Here is a 19,814-nt window from a genome sequence, read left to right as displayed (position 1 = left end):
TAGAAATCACATGTTATTTAGAATGAATAAGCAGTCACACCGTCTTCCTTGACAGATGTTTAACACAGAAGAAAGAAAATATTTGCAGACTCACAGGGTCACAGTACATGGAGTCCCAGGTCCAGAGCCCTTTACTGTTTTCTGTATAAATGGAGGCACCAAGGCAAAGCAGCTTCTCCAACAGGTAAGTCGACAGAGCCCCTGATTGGGAGATTCCAACCTCTAACCTATATGTGTGTGTGTGCATGTGTGTGTGTGCATGTGTGCACATGCATGCAGAAATATACAGAAGTTCGTATTGATGGTCTTCCTTTTTATTCCTGTTATTCAACACTGAGGTCATCATAAGAATGATCTGAGGGACCTTGTTACCTTAACTTAGAGAAGAATTTTGAATGATTGCTATGTGAATAAGTGCATGGATGGTGTAAAGCAGAACTGAGGAGGGAGTGACACTGGCTCTGATAGCAGAATAGGCTGATGTCTGGTGCTGCCTGTCACTCCCAGAAAGCCAATAAGCAGAGACAGGAATTGAATCTATAGGTGCTTTCGTCCTTCAGATTGTGGGCCAGCAATGAGTATACACCCAGAAGAAACTGTTCTTACCTCTCATCTCAAACTGGTCTCTTTATAATGTCTGCTAAAGACAGCATAAGTAAAGAGCCCATCAGAACAGCCCGTCACAGTTGATGTTCCTGGTATTTATCACATTCAGTCCCCAGAGCTTGTTATCAGCCTCTCGGTTATCTTGACCTTGGTGCATCCTGGCCTGCTTGGTTAATTTCTGATGGTGTTGATGTCTGGCACCATCAGGACAGGAATCTCAGTTTCAAACAAGGGTTTTAGTTTGAAGAAAACACATCATTAGTCATTTAAGTGGGTACGCACAGCCTGTGCTAGGTGTGTATGTGCAGATTAGTGCACTAGGTCTGGTGTATTCCCTTCCTTCCTAGCCCCCTATCAAACCATCCTACTCTTGGAAGCTTCACATCATAAATTACATTGTAGTAGTTGCCCTGCCCCTTAGAACCAGTAGCCCGACATAGATATAGGCCAAGACTTGGGTGAAAGAAGCAGCCTTCCTGAGACTCTTCTGCCTACCATCCTCAGTTCATCTGCCGTTCCTCCAAGCAAGGAGGAGCAGCAGCGCCAAGTGCTGATTCTGACAGCTGCATCTTTGGGGGGGAGGGAGCGGCCTTAGAAGGATGCTTGCTTCACCAGGCCAGATGGTGGCCGCCTTCCACCATCACCCACTACAGCTCAGCCTTTTGTCAGTAACCTGTACCGGATGAATGTGAAAGAATATACCAGGGCCAGCAAATATAATAATGTCTAGTATTTATTCAGTTCTCATCATGTGCCTGTGGTTTATAACTGGTGGAAACAACCAGTGCCACCATCAGATGACAATACAAAATTAAGAGGTTGTTACTTTCCCGTTTTATAGATGGGGAAACTGAGTCTGCAAGGGGTTAACTATCTTGCCCAACACCTCACAGCCAGTATATATTAAAGGCAGATCTCAGACCCAGGTCTGTCTGGCTCTAGGGCGCCTTGTCTCCACGGCTCTGTTTCCCTGCCCAGGGGCAGTAGCCAACACAGGAAACAAGCCTCTAGACACACCATCAAGAGTTATTGAAAGGAGAATTCCCAGGCACTTAGATCAGATGAGATTAGAAAATGATTGAGTAGTTCCAACCGAGAAAAAGGCGTTATCTTGGTAAAAGCTGCTCTGGGTCCCTTGCCCTCCACCTTAGGGCGCAAGATCAAGAAGAGCTAAATTCATAGATTAAAAAAATCTAAAGTTTTTAATTCACTAGGAGCTTCATTCCAGCAGTGGGAAAAATAGTTATGCTGTCTGGGGATTATGAATAAATTGTGTCATTGCCCAGAATAGACATAAACAATCCTTTTTGGACATAAGAGAATTCTTAGAGCTTCCAAAAAGAATTATGCAACACTCTGAGTTGGTTGTGCTTGTAAATTGCACATGGAGCCTATCGGAACGCCATGAAGAGACTTGTTTTGAATTAAAGCTTTTGCCCACTTCTCAGAGGTGTGCCTAAATTTGCCTTTGCTTTTTTATTTTTTTTTTTTTAAGATTCTAACCATTGAACAAGACATCAGCCCTAGTGCCACAGACTATTTTTTGATGGAAGAAAAATATTTTATATCTAAAGAAAAGAATGAATGTAGGAAACAACCGTTCCAGAGAGTCATCGGTCTTGAAGAAGAGATCTCCCAGATCTTAAGCAGCTGGTTTCCAGAAGAGGGATATGTTGGCAGGATTGTCTTAAAAACCCAGCAGGAAGTAAGTGTGTCTGGGAACAGCCTACGTGGTAACAACTCAAAGTGTAATTAACCCCCTTAAGCTGGACTTAAGAAATTCAGAATTTCTTATATTTGCAACTTGTTTTATATTGTTCTTCTTAAGTAAATGTGGAAAGATGTTTTGTCCTCCTGCGCATATTACAAAAGGGAGCAAAACTGTATGTGTGTCATTGACCATCGACCTAGTATTTTGTCTATATGTGTGAAAGGACGTGGTTGTGAAGTCACTGTATTGTGTCATGCAAGGCCTGTGGGCATTTCACTTTTGGGGGTGAGTTGAATTCCTGTTAACACCTATTAAAGTTTTCATTAAAGGCCCTGCACTTACAAGTAAAACAACAGTGTTTATTTGAAAATATTCCATCACCTCATACTACAAAATAAGAATAATCTCTCAGGCTTGGTCAGAATTAGTAAAAGCAATTAGGTTCACTGGAATGGCCATGGAGGAAACACCCCAGTAACTGAATGTCCACTCCAGACCCATTGGCTCCTATTGGAGTTTGTTACTGAAGCAACTTTTTTTCCTGAAAAACTGATAAGAGCCCCACTAACTTTCTGCCATTTTTTAGAATGACATAAGGCCATTTCACCAACATAGACAATTGTGCATCATGAGATGTCATAATGAAGCAGTTAAGCTAGTTCAATAATTTGATGAAATGAATATTTATTGGGTACCTAATATCACATTTAATGTATTTAGGCTGACCTGGTACATTGTGATGTATAATACGTATTTGCTAATTGGACAAATGAATTCACATGCTACTAAACACAAGTGGACAATAGCAAAGTTAATGGATTTCAGCTTTAAGTATTTCTGTTTATTTTATTCTGTGGAACCAATAAGATATGTAAGCAGTTTGCAATTGTATTAAAAGTCCATGAACTGTGACCTTGGATCTCTCCTTCCTGCCTATTATGATTTGTTTGTCTCCTGGTCTGTCAAGCTGTCAAGGTATCATTTCTTCCTGGGGTCACAACATCCTCCTCTGACACCTGCTGGATTGGACATCAGACAAACCTGACTCTGCCACAGGCTAGATGAGCCTAGACAGTTCATCTGACCTCTGTAAAGCTCTGTGCCCTAATTAGTAAAATCTACATAGTAGAAATCATCCCCTTCTAGCTCAAAAAGGTTACCTTGAGGGCTATTGTTACAACCACCACCTATGACTTATAATGCAGCTGAACACTCCTTAAAAATATATAAACTCTGGTGTCTTGGTGGTGGTAATTTTATGGGGACAACACCTGAGATGAGAATTCAAACATGGTACAAAAATGAATGACGATGTAAAAAATATATAAATTAAAATGGGAGAAAAAAGAAAGAAAAATATATATAAGCTCTGAATGAGGTTCTAAAGAGAAATTTTAATAATAATATTTACTGCATGGTTATTGGAATATTTTATGTGACAATTAGAACTAGTTTTTTCTTGCTTGCTTGCTTGCTTCTTGGTTTTTAGGACTCTATGATTATAAACATGTCATGTGAATTACCACCCAGCCCCACATACTCTCCAACTTGTTAAATAAATTATGGTCAATGCCATGATGTATTAGGGAGCAAAATCTCTAGGAATTACCGTGGAAATGATGACCACAATCTTTGAAGTGATGAGAAAAAAAGCAAATTGTGAAACAGCATACATAGTAGAGGACAGTCTCACTGTATATAATAAAAATAGAAAATAGCTCTCCCCCTGCTACCTATAGTATAGTGAATGGGGAACCGAAAAATCCAGTCATATAAATGGTGGAGATTCAGACTGCAGGAGGAATGAACAGACTGGCTCCAGAGCCTGTGCAGCTGGTTGGCCACGAGGGAGCCAGTCCTTTCTGGTCCTGGCTGCAGTTTGGCGCCACCTGGTGGCAGTTGTCCACTCTGCCTTCCATCAGTGGGGACAATTTTGGGTCCTATGACTGGTTGAAACGTCCAGGATAGTAAGAGCTATTCTTGAAGTCTGTGGTTGGTTAGCACCATTTCAGCGGCCTGATCTGAGGAGACTAGGCTGAGAATGCTGAGGACTTTCCTGCCAAATGCTCACTTCCTGAAATGGAACAGAGCACAGAAGCCTTTTGACCATTACATTATATCTAAATTCACATCATTCCAGTGCATATTTATCCACATATAAAAAATACCTTTGTGTACCCATAGAAATTGTTTAGAAGCAAATATAACCTAGCAACAGTGATTTTGATGTATGTGAAGAAAAAGGGGAAGTGAGAATAGTAAAGTTTGCCTTTTTATTGATTTATTTCTATACTGTTGATAAGATACATGCGCCTATAGGTTTATGTAATTATGGTAATACAGATAAATATTTAAAAATTCACTGAGAATCATTTCATAAAAATTGAACTAACCTGATGACCAGTTCTTATAATTATCAAGATTTTTGTCAATATTTGTTTCAATGTGACTTACCTTCAGCCATTATTTCAGCCTTTTTACTGTGGATTTTTATTTGTCCAGCCAAGTTGAAAGTCACTTTCTCATATTTCACTTTTCAGACATCAAGCATTTCTTAAATGCTCCAGGTGTGTGTGGGGGGTGGAGGTTTACCTTGTTTTTATTGGGCTTTGGCAATTCACTGAGTGTTGTATCACCTTTTTACAAATTTACCTGCAGTTGATTTGAACACAAAATCCGCAGCTGATAGTAGCAGATCTGGTTTCTTATGGGTCAGACCTTATCATCCTGTTAACATCAGCAGAAATCCCTACCTTGCTTTCTTCTTGTCAAAAGTCATGTATATCCTTTTAGAATCGTTGATGAAATATTAACTAGTGTTTGAAATAGAAAACTAAGAAATTGTCTCCACACTACCAAGATACATCTCAAATTTTTGCTGGATTTTTTTCCTATTCTGCATCGTTTCACCACTTACCCACATTTCTTCTATTTTAACACAGAACTTCGAAGAGAAATGCATCGTTCAAGACGACAAGGAGGTGATCTTGAGCTCAGAGATGGAGAGTTTCTTCGTCCAGGTCCACGACGTTTCCCCAGAGCAACCTCGAACGGTCATCAAAGCGCCTCGCGTCAGCACTGCGCAGGACGTCATCCAGCAGGTGCAAGCCGTCCCTTCCTCCCCTTGGCCCTGGCCTCAGTGTAAATCACTGGGAAAAATCAGATGTCAGCTCTTTTTATGAATGAAGTTCTAAAACAATAGGATCCCAGAAAGGGAGAATGTGCCTCTTAAGGTCTGGACATATTAGTTCATCCATCCCTGCAACAGATATTTAGGACATTTTAGTTCATCCATCCCTGCAACAGATACTTACCTGGTTCCTATTCTGCGTCTGGCTCTTTGTGAAAAACTGATAATAACAGATTCATTAGTTGGCCCTGCCACATAGTGATTCACTGTCCCAGAAATGCATACCCCGGTACCCACTGTTGATCTCTCCAGCATCCTTGGAAGGACCTGCAAGAGGTTCACTCTGATCTTCTCCCCTCCTCAAGGTCATGCTTCTTTGTAAAATGGTTTCAGAAAACTATATTTCCTTCCTCCAAGGCCTTGTCAGGTTTGCATTCCCTAAACACCCATTTGAGAACTAGCATAAGGTCAACAGCACAGACCCTAGATCCCCGGGCTCCAGGTTCCAGCCTCAGCTATACCTCTTACTAGCTCTGAGACCCTGGGCCAGTTATTTAAGCATCCATGTCTTTGTTACAGTGGTACACTGGTGAATTTGCTTTCTAAAAATATATAATAAAAGGCCTACGGGCCTCCCCAGTGTCACAAGGGATTGAGTGCAGCACTGTGAAGCTGTCCGTGGCCTCTGCAGTGCAGGTTCGATTCCCGGCGGGCCAGAGAGATTCCCACATGGCATGGCAGACCTCTCCTGCCTCGCCCGCTGCTCCTCTCAGCAGTGTGTTTCGGTAGTCTGCCTGTTCTGCTCCCTGCTCTGTCTCTGGTGAGTCCTCTCACCCTCCCGCACCTCTGGCCTGTACCCTAGCTCTTGTATAAAAAATGAATAAATCTTAAAAAATAATAATAACAGGGCCTCCCCGGTGGCGCAGCGGTTGAGCGCTGGATTGCGAAGCTGCCCACAGCCTCTGCAGCGCCGGTTCCATCCCCGGCTGCTCCCCGGCCACCAGAGGAGGGTCCCACATGGCGCGCAGACCTCTCCTGCCGCCCGCTGCTCCCCTCAGCAGTGTGCTTCGGTCCTTCTGCCTGCTCTGCTCCCAGCTCTGGCTCTGGTGAATTCTCTCACCCTCTGGCACTTCTGACTGTACCCAGTGCTTGCATAAATAAATAAATAAATAAATAAATAAATAAATAAATCTTAAAATAATAATAATAATAATAATAATAACAAAAGGCCCAGATTTTTAGTGTTTGCCAATTGCTGTTTATAAATACACCCATCACACCCGACTTCAGTTGTCTCTAACATGTGCCTGTGTAGTAAGTCATCACATAGATAGCATGGCCCAAGTATGTATAGTAGTGTTTTCCTCACCCAGTGCTTGTGAAGATTCTAAGTGAATATAGGTAAAGTCCTTTGCCTAGTACAATGGTAAGCACTATTTAAGTGCTATTTGCTATTTACTATTCTTGCCTGATCGTTTGGCTAACATCAGTCTCCTTAATCAACTTTGTACTCCAAGAGTTCTCACATATATGTTTCTTTTGTCCATCTCTGTCTTCCCAAACAATACCACAGTGTCGGGGACATGAAACATTTGATGTGTGAATAAATGTGTAAGTGAATGATAATCTTGCACTAAATGAAAAGTGATAACAGATGAGTTCTAAAATGCCTTCAACATCCAAGACCGTGCGAGAGAGGCAGCTAATGGAACAAGACCCCAGAGGGCCAGGGGTCTGTCCCACCCTGCTTGAGTATCATGTCTGTGAGCCTTGGTGCATGCAGAAAGTCATTCAAGTCCTTATTCTACTTATTATGTGCATGCTCTGGAATTAGGGCAGCCTCTATCAGCTTACATTTCTTTGTCTGAAAATGGGGATAAGAAAACCCAAATCGTGGAATGTTGCACAGCTAAGTGAGGTCATGTGGGACAGTACACGATCACATGAAATGAGAAATGCGAGGACCTGAATGACCCCCTCTAAAGTCTCTGACATTTGTCCACCTTCAAGTTTCATTTCGGCTCAGAGCACATGTTTGCCTTTAAAAGCAATGTGTTTATTCACTTGATTATAACTTACCTTTCAGACTTTATGCAAAGCCAAATATTCCTATAGCATCCTGAGCAACCCCAACCCAAGTGACTACGTGCTTTTGGAAGAGGTGGTGAAGGACACTACCAACAAGAAGACGTCTGCTCCAAAGTCCTCCCAGAGGGTCCTTTTGGATCAGGAGTGTGTGTTTCAAGTCCAAAGCAAGTGGAAAGGTGCAGGAAAATTCATCCTTAAGCTGAAAGAGCAGGTGCAGGTAAAGTTCAAGGTTATCTCACTCTCCTCCCACGTTATCTCCTATTTATAACTACAATGTAATGGGAGCTAGTGAAATCTAGGAGAAAGTGCCTGAGTCAAGGAATTTGGTTGGGAGGAAACATTTGGCTTTTTCTCTGTATGAAATGTATCCACCTCTGTAGGTAAGCAGTCCTGCCAGGGGAGACCTCAGCCCTTCTTTCCAAAACTCTACTTACTAAAGAAGGTGGAGGAAAGGTTTCTTCTGATAGGTGATGAAGAATACTGGCTTTAACCTAACATCAATGGAAGGTTCTTCTTTATCACAGGCATCCCGAGAAGACAAAAGAAAAGGCATTTCTTTTGCAAGTGAATTCAAGAAGCTCACCAAGTCAACCAAACAGCCCCGAGGACTTACATCACCATCTCTGGTCTTGGCTTCAGAAAGTGTCCAAAATAAGGAGGAGAAACCTGTGGGCAGCTTGTCCTCCACCGACGTGATAGACTATCGGCAGTGACCCAGGGAAGCAGGTTTTACCCAGGTACAGTCTTTGCCCATTCTGAAATGGAGTCAACTTAGACTACCTGGGAGACCTTATTTGACAGTACCTTTTATTTTTTTCTAAGAGGAGGGTGTCCCTGGAAGGCAAGTAGGAATGGTACCTTAAAACAGGAACAGAGCTCTGAAGAGCAATTCAACTTCAGCATTTATAATTTTATTTTTTTTTAAGATTTATTTACTTATGCATGCAAGAGCTGGGGTACAGACCAGAAGTGTGGGGGGGTGAGAGGATTCACCAGAGATAGAGTGGGGAACAGAACAGGCAGATCGACTGAAATACACTGCTGAGGTGAGCATCGGGTGAGTCAGGAGAGGTCTGCTGCACCATGTGGGTTGCTCCCTGGCCCGGGGATTGAACTCCTGCTGCAGAGGCTGTGGATTGCGTCATAGTGCAGTGTTTAACCCCTTGCGCCACCAGGGAGGCCCCAGCATTTATAATTTTAGATCTCATTTTGTAGAAAACTAAACAAAGCACCAAGAGAACAACCAACATTCCCCCAAGTATTACAGCAGCTTCATTTCATCAGAATAGATCTGTCTTAATTACTGATAACTCACATAAACACTTTTTTAAAAGATTTATTTTTATTTATTTATGCATACAAGAACTGGGGTATAGGCCAGAGGTGTGGGGGGTGAGAGGATTCACCAGAGACAAAGTGGGGAGCAGAACAGGCAGACCCATCAAAACACACTGCCAAAGGGAACGGCAGGTGAGACAGAAGAGGTCTGCTGCGCCTTATGTGGGTTAGCTCCCTAGTTGGGGACCAAACTTATGCTGCGGTGGCTGATGATAGCTTGATAGCACTGAGACTTTAAACCCCTGCACCACCAGGGAGACCCTGTACTGCCTGTTTTTATTGAGAGTCAGTTACAAAGTTTAATTTCACATAAACATTCTTGACAGGCTGCTGTGAGTCATCCAGTTTATATTCCTTTGGATTTCTAGTTTTATGTTCTTCTAATTTAGGCTTGATTTAGCCTCAACAAGCTCAATTTCTTCTGCCTCAATTAAAAAAAAAAATTCTGGGGCCTCCCTGTTGGCGCAATGGGTTGAGACGCAACCTATGAAGCTATCCGCAGCCACTGCAGCACGAGTTCGATCCCCGGCCAGGGAGCTACCCACATGGTGTAGCAGACCTCTCCTGTCTCGTCCGCTGCTCCCCTCAGCAGTATATTTCAGTCGATCTGCCTGTTCTGTTCCCCACTCTGTCTCTCACCCCCCACAACTCTGGCCTGTACCCCAGTTCTTATATATATAAATAAATAAATCTTTTCTTTAAAAAATCTGTCATCCTGGATGTGATGGTTTAAGAGAAAGCAAAATAAGCAGTAGTCGCTATCTTGAAATTGCAGTAACTTAGGTTGCCAGCCCCACTGCTTGGTATTCATATACAGAGTAAATTTCATTCTATCTTAAAGCAAATTATTTATACGGCACCTGAATGAAAAACATGTAAGAAACCACACATAAAAATTTCTTCTGTCACTCAGTTTCTAAATGATGTCAAGGGATTATTCCCTGTTCCATTGTAGTGCTAAGATTTAAAATTGAGCAAGATACCAAAGGCACATTGAAAGCATCATAACTTATGCTGCAGAGCTTTCTCATCTCTCTTATCAGTCAGAAGTTTCTTGCATAAATTGTGTTAAGTTTAGAATTAAAGAAATCATTGACACCTTTTGACAGAGACAATTTTGATTTATAACAGTCTGAAAGAAGACCCAATACATGAAGCTCATGTTTCTTATTTTAAGGAGCATCAGCTAAAAATCAGTGGTGCCCCATTCACACCTCCAGTGCCCTTGCAGAATAGACAGAGCCAAAATCAGGAACATGCCTACTCCCGTAGGTCTCCATTACAGCTCTTCCAAGAATTCCAGGTTGTTCAGGGTCTGTACGCAAAGGCTCGTTGGGAGGAAAGTTCTTTCCATGGGAGCAACCCACACCCCCAATGGCAGCAGATAATGGACATGGCCAGCGCAGTGAAGCTCTGGGCATATCAGACTCTGAAAGGGCTCAGCCCCTTTTCTACTAAGAGCACCCGGCATTGCAGGAACTTTTTTTTTTTTTTAAAGATTTATTTATTTATTTATTTATTTATTTATTTATTTATTTATTTATTTATTTATTTATTTATACAAGCACTGAGTAGAGTCAGAAGCGCGGGAGGGTGAGAGAACTCACCAGAGCCAGAGCAGGGAGCAGAGCAGGCAGAAGGACCGAAGTACACTGCTGAGAGGAGCAGCGGGCGGCAGAAGAGGTCTGCGTGCCATGTGGGACCCTCCTCTGGTGGCCGGGGAGCAGCCGGGGATCGAACCGGCGCTATAGAGGCTGTGGGCAGCTTCGCAACCCAGTGCTCAACTGCTGCACCACCAGGGAGGCCCTGCAGGAACTTTTTTTTTTTTTTTTTCATGATTGATACCCAATCAATTGATTTTATTTATTTTTGCTTACGTGAGACAATGTATATTAACTAATAGTTTAATAGGTTTACTCCTCACCTAATCTAGCCCTGGAACCCTGTCCTTTGTTTTGTACATACTCTATTTCCTCCAAGCTCCTTTGAGAATGTTAAGCATATAACACAGTTGAAAGCTTTTCAGTGAGCTCTTTCACCGCCTGGATTTCAGCGTGAACATCTTACCATATTGTGGTATCACATGTGTGTCCCTCTTCCTGTCCTTCTATCCAGCCTGCAACCCATCTCGTTGAAAAAATCTTACAGTACACTGCATACATCAGTACACACCTTCCTAAATGTTTTCACACACTTCCTGTTAACTAGAGTTTCATGTTCATTCTTTGTGTAAAATGTCCAGACAGTGAAATGCACACACTATGTTCTCTGAGGTTTGAGACATGCTTCCCATCTGTGCATGTTATTTTTTTGATATGTTGATATGTTGGGTTTTTTTTTTCACCCCAGAATGTTATGTTTCGTGTGTTCAAGATCAATGGCATGCCTCCCTACCCCAGAGGCAACTGCGGTCCTGCTTTCCCTACCTGACCTTAGTTCACCTGTTCTAGCACTTCATTTAAAAGACTCATACAGAGTACACTGCTTGTATAAAACATTTTTTTTGGTGTTTTTTTTTTAAATAATAAATTTTATTTTTATATTCCCCCATACAATTGCAAACGCCCCATTCTGACCCCAATCCTTCCCCTCCCGCCCCCCACCCCCCAAAAAGTGTCTCTGGTTCATAGTTTTTTGTTGATTTTGATTTTCACTTTCTTATATTCATTTTCCTGGTCCCTTATTTAAGTTTTCTAGATTCCTGCTATGAGTAAGACCATCCGGTATTTTTCTTTTTCTTTTTGGCTTATTTCGCTGAGCATGATCCCTTCCAGCGCCATCCATGTTGCTGCAAATTGCATGTGTTTATCTTTTTTGAATGCTGAGTAATATTCCATGGTATATATGTACCACATCTTCTTGATCCAGTCATCTATTTTTGGGCATTTGGGTTGTTTCCAAAGCTTAGCTATTGTAAACAGTGCTGCTATAAACATAGGGGTGCAGGTGCTCTTTGGAATTGATGTTTCTGTGTCCTTTGGGTAAATACCTAGGAGTGGAATTGCTGGATCATATGGAAGCTCTATGTTTAGTAGGTCCAGAAATCTCCACATAGCTCTCCATAGTGGTTGGACCAGTTTGCACTCCCACCAACAGTGCAGAAGAGTTCCTTTTTCTCCACACCCTCGCCAACATTTGTTGTTGCTAGTTTTTTTAATATGTGCCATTCTCACTGGTGTGAGATGGTATCTCATGGTAGTATTGATTTGCATTTCCCTGATTACAAGTGATGTTGAACATTTTTTCATATGTCTGTTGGCCATTTGCATTTCCTCTTCAGAGAAGTTTCTTTTTAGCTCTTCTGCCCATTTTTTGACTGGATTATTTTCTTTGTTGTTGCTGAGTCTCATCAGCTCTTTGCAGATTTTTGTGATCAGTCCTTTATCATTAGTGTTGGGTGCAAAAATGTTCTCCCAGTTGGTGGGGTTTCTCTTTGTTTTTGTTATTGTCTCTTTTGCTGTGCAGAAGCTCTTTAATTTGATGTAGTCCCAGCTGTTTATCTTTGTCTTCACTATCACTGCTTTGGGTGATGTGTCTGTAAAGATGTCTTTGATGTGCAAATCCCGGAGTGTTTTGCCTATATTTCCTTCTATGTATTTTATGGTTTCAGGTCTTATGTCTAGTTCTTTAATCCATTTTGAGTTGATTTTTGTGTATGGTGTGAGGTAGTGGTCAAGCTTCATTCTTTTGCATGTAGCGACCCAGTTTTCCCAGCACCATTTATTGAACAAACTTTCTTTGCTCCAATGCATAGTCTTTGCTCCTTTGTCAAAGATTAGTTGACCATAAATCTGTGGGTTTATTTCTGGATTTTCTATTCGATTCCATTGGTCTGTATGTCTGTTCTTGTTCCAATACCATGCAGTTTTGATGATTATGGCTTTGTAGTATAGTTTGAAGTCTGGGAGTGTGATGCCTCCATTTCCTTTTTTTTTTCAGTAGAGCTTTGGCTATTCGGGGTTTTTGGTGATTCCATATGAATTTCATCAATAATTGTTCTATTTCTTTGAAGAATGCCATTGAGATTTTGATTGGAATAGCATTGAATCTGTATATTGCTTTTGGTAGGATGGCCATTTTAATAATGTTTATTCTTCCAATCCATGAGCAGGGGATATCTTTCCATTTCTTTGTGTCTTCTTCTATTTCTTTTAACAGTGTTTTATAGTTTTCTTTGTATAGGTCCTTTACCTCTTTTGTTAGATTTATTCCCAAATATTTGATTTTTTTTGTTTCGATAATAAAAGGGATGGTTTTTTTGATTTATTGTTTGTGTATAGGAAGGCTACTGACTTTTGCGTGTTGATTTTTTATCCTGCCACTTTACTGAATTGATTGATGAGTTGAATTAGTTTTTCTGTGGAGATTTTGGGGTTCTCTATGTATATTATCATATCATCTGCAAATAGTGATAGTTTGACTTCTTCTTTTCCTATTTGGATTCCTTGGATGTCTTTCTCTTGTCTTATTGCTCTGGCTAGGACTTCCAGTATTATATTGAAAAGCAGTGGTGAGAGTGGACATCCTTGTCTTGTTCCAGATCTTAATGGAATTGCTTTCAACTTTTCACCATTGAGAATGATACTGGCTGTTGGCTTGTCATAGATGGCCTTTATGATGTTGAGGTATGTTCCTTGTATCCCAAGAATTTCAAGGGCTTTTATCATGAATGGGTGTTGCACTTTGTCGAAAGCTTTCTCAGCATCTATTGATATTATCATATGGTTTTTATATTTCTTTTTGTTGATGTGTTGGATAACGTTGATTGATTTTCGGATGTTAAACCATCCTTGTGTCCCTGGAATGAATCCAACTTGGTCGTGGTGAATTATCTTATGGATACATTGTTGGATTCTGATAGCTAAAATTTTATTGAGGATTTTTGCATCAGTGTTCATTAGGGAGATTGGCCTATAGTTTTCCTTTTTTGTGTTGTCCTTATTCGGTTTTGGTATTAGTGTAATATTGGCTTCATAGAACGTGTTTGGTATTGTCCCTTCCTTCTCAATTTTTTGGAAGAGTTTGTGAAGGATAGGCACTAATTCGTCTCTGAATGTTTGGTAGAATTCATTTGTGAATCCATCAGGTCCTGGGCTTTTGTTTTTGGGGAGGTTTTTGATTACCATTTCAATTTCGCTGCTTGTAATTGGTCTGTTTAGGTGTTCTATTTCTTCTTTATCTAGCTTTGGGTGATTGTAGAGTTATAGGAATTTGTCCATCTCCTCTAGATTGTTAATCTTGTTTCCATATAACTGTTCATAGTAGTTACTGATTATTCTTTTGATTTCTGCTGTGTCCGTTGTGATTTCTCCTCTTTCATTTATGATCCTGTGTATTTGTGCTTTCTCCCTTTTTTCCTTTGTGAGCCTGGCTAGAGGTTTGTCTATTTTATTTATTTTTTCAAAGAACCAGCTCTTGGTTTCATTGATCTTTTGGATTGTTTTTTTAGTTTCAATTTCATTTATTTCTCCCTGCAGGAACTTTTTAAAAAAGTTCTAGGCTCACTTTTTCTCTGCCTTAGTGTCACTGAGACAATTATACCTTTTTCAAAAGCCAAAACTCTCCAACTTTTAGAAAATGACTCATCATGGTAGTGTCTGTGAGCATTCCCCAAGGACACTGTCAGAACTGAAAATATCGTCTTCCATTTCAAGATCTTAGCATGAAATAAATCATGGGTGTCCAGATGTCACGTTACACACACTCATAATAATATAGTAAAAATCCACTCTGCAGATGAGGCCTCAGCATGTCTCAAGAAAACACTGAGTCCATAAGAACACAACTCCATAGAAATTTGACTTTAAAATGCTTACATAATGAGCATTATTAATTGCTTATGTTTTAGGAGAGTAGGGAGGCTGATGATTTAGATGAATGCCTTCAACCAATTTTCCTATAACAAACAGACTTTCAGAAGCATGTAGTTGACCTCAGTTTTGCTAAAATTTAGAGCTTCTTTTTAAAAATAGCTATTGATACATGCATGGGGGTAAATTGCCTATGTTGTAAACAGTGTAATGAGAAACAAGATGAAAAGCAAGTAATGAATACAGTTAGTTAAAGGAATGTCACCTTTTTGGAAAAGTTGAACTTCATTTGATTGTGACCTAAAAAAATATATTTCTAAAAAATGTGGTATTGAAGGGCAGAAATAGCCTAACAGTAATAATAGTGTGTTTACAGGAAACAGCCCCCCCCCCCACACACACACACAGCAACCAGAACTGGGGGTCTCTGTTGGTTAAACAAAGCTAAACCCTTGCTACAAACTAAATGTTCCTGCTTCTTCCTTTTAAATATACTAATAAGGGCCTCCCTGGTGGTGCACGGGATTAGTCTCAGCACTATGAAGCACAAGTTCGATCCCCAGTGAGGGAGCTAACCTACATGGTGCGCAGACCTCTCTTATCTCACTCACTGCTCCCCTCAGCAGTGGATTTCTGTAAATCTGCCTATTCTGCTCCCCACTCTGTCTCTGGTGAATCCTCTCAACCCTCCCCCACTCCGCATCTCTGGCGTACACCCCAGTTCCTGTATGCATAAATAAAAAAAAAAGTTTAAAAAAATAAATATACTAATAAGCCCATATGTTCAATTTTCCAAGTGAAATTCTTTGACAAGAAATTAAAGTCAAGAATGAATATGGTGGAACCTATAAATATAATTTCTTTATTTTTATTAGGCTTAAACTGGAAATTGATGATTTCTGAACTGAAGCCTTCTTCACGCGATGTGAGGAAAAGCAAAGTGGCTCAAGGTTAGCTACCGACCAACTCACAGATGAAAGAAGCAAGTCCAGGAGATTATCATTTTACAAATGTCAGTGGTTGGAATACCATTGCCAGGCTTGCCTTAATTGACTTAGAACAAGGGTCAGAAAATCTTGTCTGTAAAGAGCCAGGTATTAACTATTTTAAGCTTCCTGGGCCATGTCTCTGTTGCAATTACTTGGCTCTGCTGTTGAACAAAAAGCAGCCATAGACAATGCACAAGTGAGTGTCTGTGTTCCCATAAAACCACTTGCAGACACTGAAATTGAAACATCATATAATTTTTGCATCACGAATATTCCTTTTTTTTTTTTCAGTCATTTAAAAACTGTTCTTCCAGAGCCGTACAAAAACTGATAGCAGCTGCATTTGGCCTAGGGGCCAGAGTTTTCTGGCCCAACTTAGAACTGGGAACAAGAGGCAAGAGGTCTGACAAGTAGCAAGCTAGTTAGTGATACAATTTATAGCTGAAAAATGGAAGTTTGGGGGCATTGCAAATGTAAATATGTCCTATAAGATTCATTAAAAAATAATTCAATTTACTTTCTATATTGTGTACCATAAAGTACTCCTCTTTCGGATTTCTTTTTACATGTAGATGATGTTGGGTTTTTGAAGTTTATTACTTATATAGTCACAGATTATTCCACTTTCGGTTTTCATAAAACGATTTTAAAATGATGTATAATTTAATATCTACTGAGTTGTGATACTAGATAAGGGAACTTAACCATTTTTTAAAAGCAAAAGTAGATTGAGTTGGTGTTTAAATTTATTTATTTTGCAAACTTTGTACTGACACTGTACTTGTATATTTATTATACATCACATTGTTATGGTTTATGGGTTGAAGCATTAGTGGTTCTATTTCACTATTTGAAGATAAATCTCCTAAAAAGAAAATGTATGATCTGAATACCTGAAATGGGCCAGAATTTCACATCGAAAAGCTTCCTTTTCATATCTCATTAACTGAAGAGCTATTTGACCTAAGTCATACTTGCCGCTTAATGTAAATTATTAAAACCTTGCTGTATAAAGCTATCATGTAAGTATAAAGGATTCTCCTTATTCTTGGTATGAAGCAAACTATCTTTTAAAATGAAATATGTATTCCTCTAAAGTGAAATCCAAATTTTAAATTCCCGTTGATATTAAGACATTTTTCTTCAAATGATAAAACACTAAAAATCCTAAGTTTTGAAGTTTGTACCAATTACAGAAATGAATAAAACCTATTTTTAGCATATTCTGAAAACAGAAGTATTAAAATTACACCCCACAACTCCCCTGTCAGTGGAAGTTCTTACTCCTTCAAAACTTTAAAGCATGAAAAACCACCATTTGCTTGTTGACAATGCTGGCTATACCAGTTTGACAAGGTTTGTACCATGCTACAGGTTTCTTCTTCGTATATGAACTAATCAGTCAATAACAAATGCTCAATGCTGCCCCACTTGTTAAAATACTCCAGACACTTTATCAACTTCTATAAACGAAAAGGCATTACCTCCTCTGGCTTGTTGAAAACTGAGTTACCGGTCCATCTGGCTAGAGTCAAAATGAAAACTGCTGAGGAATGATGAAAAACCAGACTAGACTTTCTAGAAATGTCATTTGGCCTTGATGCTTTCTAAGATGGCAGCCCACCCCGTTCCACCATGGCCTTTACTATATAATTGCGATGGCTGCAGCACAAAATTCAAAACGCACCATAAGACTGGATTTTAGCGAGTTGCAACCCCACTTGATTGTTCATTCCACTGAGGTTAAAGTACATTCTCCATTATATTTGACTGTTGGGGATTTTAGGAGACATTGCTCAAAATGTAAAGGGTCTACGATACTGTTATATTACAATTCACTAGCACAAAAATATGAACTTTTTATTTACAGCTATCTGAATTAAAGTTATATTAGTATATTAATGGATGAAATTAGCCTCTTATTTAGAATGCATCTAAAATAGCCACCCAGACTATAAGCATTACCACTTAATAGCTTCCAGATTACTAAAAATCTGGATAAAAATCACTTATCAGTAAGGCTGATATGGAAACAAATCTAAATGTGCAAGCTGGGTTTATTACAAGAGTTTGAAGAAAATTATTTCAAGGCAATTAACTGAAGCTAAAAAAAAAAAAAAGGAGCACGAGTTGTCACCGTTAGATGGGGCCCAACATTTAAAAAAACCTATAGTTGGTAAGAAAGGGTTGGAGTAAGAACCCAGCATAATGGGTGATGGCCTAGAAGAAGCAGGTTAACTTCCTCTTGGCCACCAATTCATCTGAAATTTTTTTTTTGCAAAATTAAGATTACATGAGGATGTTAAAGAGCTGAAGATCAAGGACAAATCTGTACAATATGTTGTATAGATTGTACAACACTGTTGTACAATACTACCTTTGCAGAAAGTGCCCTCTTGACTGAAAGCCTCTTTTTTGTTATCCTTAGTAAATACAAATTACTCATAAATTCTCCAGTTTGGCGATAAATAGGAAGTCCAGACACAACAGCAGCTAATGACAGGTGCCTTGTTTTTAATCAAATTTGTTTTCATGCATCTGGACCACTCTGAAGACAATGGCGGCTCATGAATGCAAGTGGGTGCTCTTTTTAAACTATATTTTCCACTTTATCTGTTTTCTCCCTCTCTTGTATCTCTGTAAGCTTCTCGTACTCTGCCCATATACTCACAATTTTTATTCAACCCTGAAAAGTACTAAAAACTTGCTTACCTGCCTGGTATAATTAGATTAACTCTAAACCTCAAGGCACCACCATCCACTCCTGTGCCAATAAAAAGCAGGACTTTCCTGGATGGTCATTGATCTTATACTTGGAGTAAGAGGCAACCTCACTTACTCTAGGTGGCTGCCTCTGTCCCTTCAGTTCCTTCCCTCACATCAGCAAAAGCAAGAAGAGATGAATGTGTGAGACCTCCAAAAATTACTACAATAAGTCCAAACTTGGGTCAGTATTTCCTTGACACAGTGCACTGTTAACAACTGATGTGTTCTCTGTGGGTTTTATGTATGCACTTCCTAAAAGCAACCCTTGGCTGATGATTAAGGATTTTGCAAATAGCTGAAATGAGTATTTTTTAAATACTAATTGAATTCTGATTACCAAGCTATTCATATACATTTCTTAAATCCAAAACATACTGTATTCAAGTCTGCCATCAAGCAGGCCTCTGAAACCGTCCCTATTTTAGATGACATTTCTCTGAACTTTGAAATAACTCATTCTGACACTGAGTTGGGAATTTGTCACATTTTGGAAGTGTTTTGTGAATAATTTGACTCACTGGGCAAGATCATGGAAGGCTCTATCTTACACCCACTTCCCCACTTCATTTTAAGTGCATAGCACAGTGCTAAGCACATAGTAGGTGCTCGATATTCGTCTAGTTAAAAATAAACTAAGGCTGTAGCTTAGTACGGCCTCAAGTCATGTGTATGTGTATTGTTAACTATTTAGTTCTGAAGGTGAAACTCATCAATACAAGGCTCTATAAGTGAATGAATAATTAACTTTCATCAAATTCATACAGGATACTCAAATACTAGATGTATAATTTTATGGTCTGTGATTCTTTTTGTAACAAGGTTAAAAGTATAATACAAGCATGAAACAGCTAATGAATTTCTATTTCAAAACTGATTTTTTCACCTATATTCTGTTGCCAAAGTGAAGTATAAATGTATTTGCATGTTTAAAAAATAAATGATTTGTGACATGTATTCGTCACTGTGCTCTTGGGGACAGACCGTTCGGTCATCCATACAACTATTCATAACATTCCTGGACTTTGTTTTCTATCTAAAGGTGGATTAAAAGCCAATTTTATGCTGAATCATATCTTTCTCATTATTAAATAATCAAGCCAAAAAAATCAATCTTAAACTTTAAAAAATCATATATAAGTACATGCTGAAAGATTAATGTGCATGGTTAAGCTAGTATCCCAAGAATTGGCTTCTACTTCTCTAAAGTAAGAGGAGCTCTATATAGTTGAACTGCTATGTATTTTATAAAAAATTCTCACATCACAAGAGTAGGAAAAAAAAAGTTGTTTTATTCCAATATTTACAGTAGAGAATATTTATAACTGGTCATAAAAACATTTACTTCATAGGCCATTCCTAGAATATGGCAATAGCTG

The 19,814-nt window shown here is 39.5% G+C and overlaps 1 protein-coding gene across 2 annotated transcripts in view; it reads left to right on the top strand.

Moving 5' to 3' along the window:
- The window catches only part of PLCE1 (phospholipase C epsilon 1), a gene marked incomplete at both ends in the record, with an annotated part of 213,908 nt that extends 205,660 nt beyond the window's left edge, over window positions 1-8,248 (top strand). For both annotated transcript variants that reach the window (XM_084245919.1, XM_084245918.1), the window contains 5 exons: window positions 56-184; window positions 2,102-2,311; window positions 5,260-5,418; window positions 7,534-7,752; window positions 8,060-8,248. In XM_084245919.1, the coding sequence (XP_084102045.1) occupies window positions 56-184; window positions 2,102-2,311; window positions 5,260-5,418; window positions 7,534-7,752; window positions 8,060-8,248 (906 nt within the window). The remainder of the gene's footprint in view (window positions 1-55; window positions 185-2,101; window positions 2,312-5,259; window positions 5,419-7,533; window positions 7,753-8,059) is intronic.
- Window positions 8,249-19,814: the final 11,566 nt, after the last annotated feature.

Source organism: Talpa europaea (genome assembly GCF_964194135.1).
Source record: "Talpa europaea genome assembly, chromosome: 10".
Lineage (NCBI taxonomy): Eukaryota > Metazoa > Chordata > Mammalia > Eulipotyphla > Talpidae > Talpa > Talpa europaea.
The sequence above is the reverse complement of the archived record's forward strand: the minus strand, read 5'-3'. Positions and strand labels throughout refer to the sequence as shown.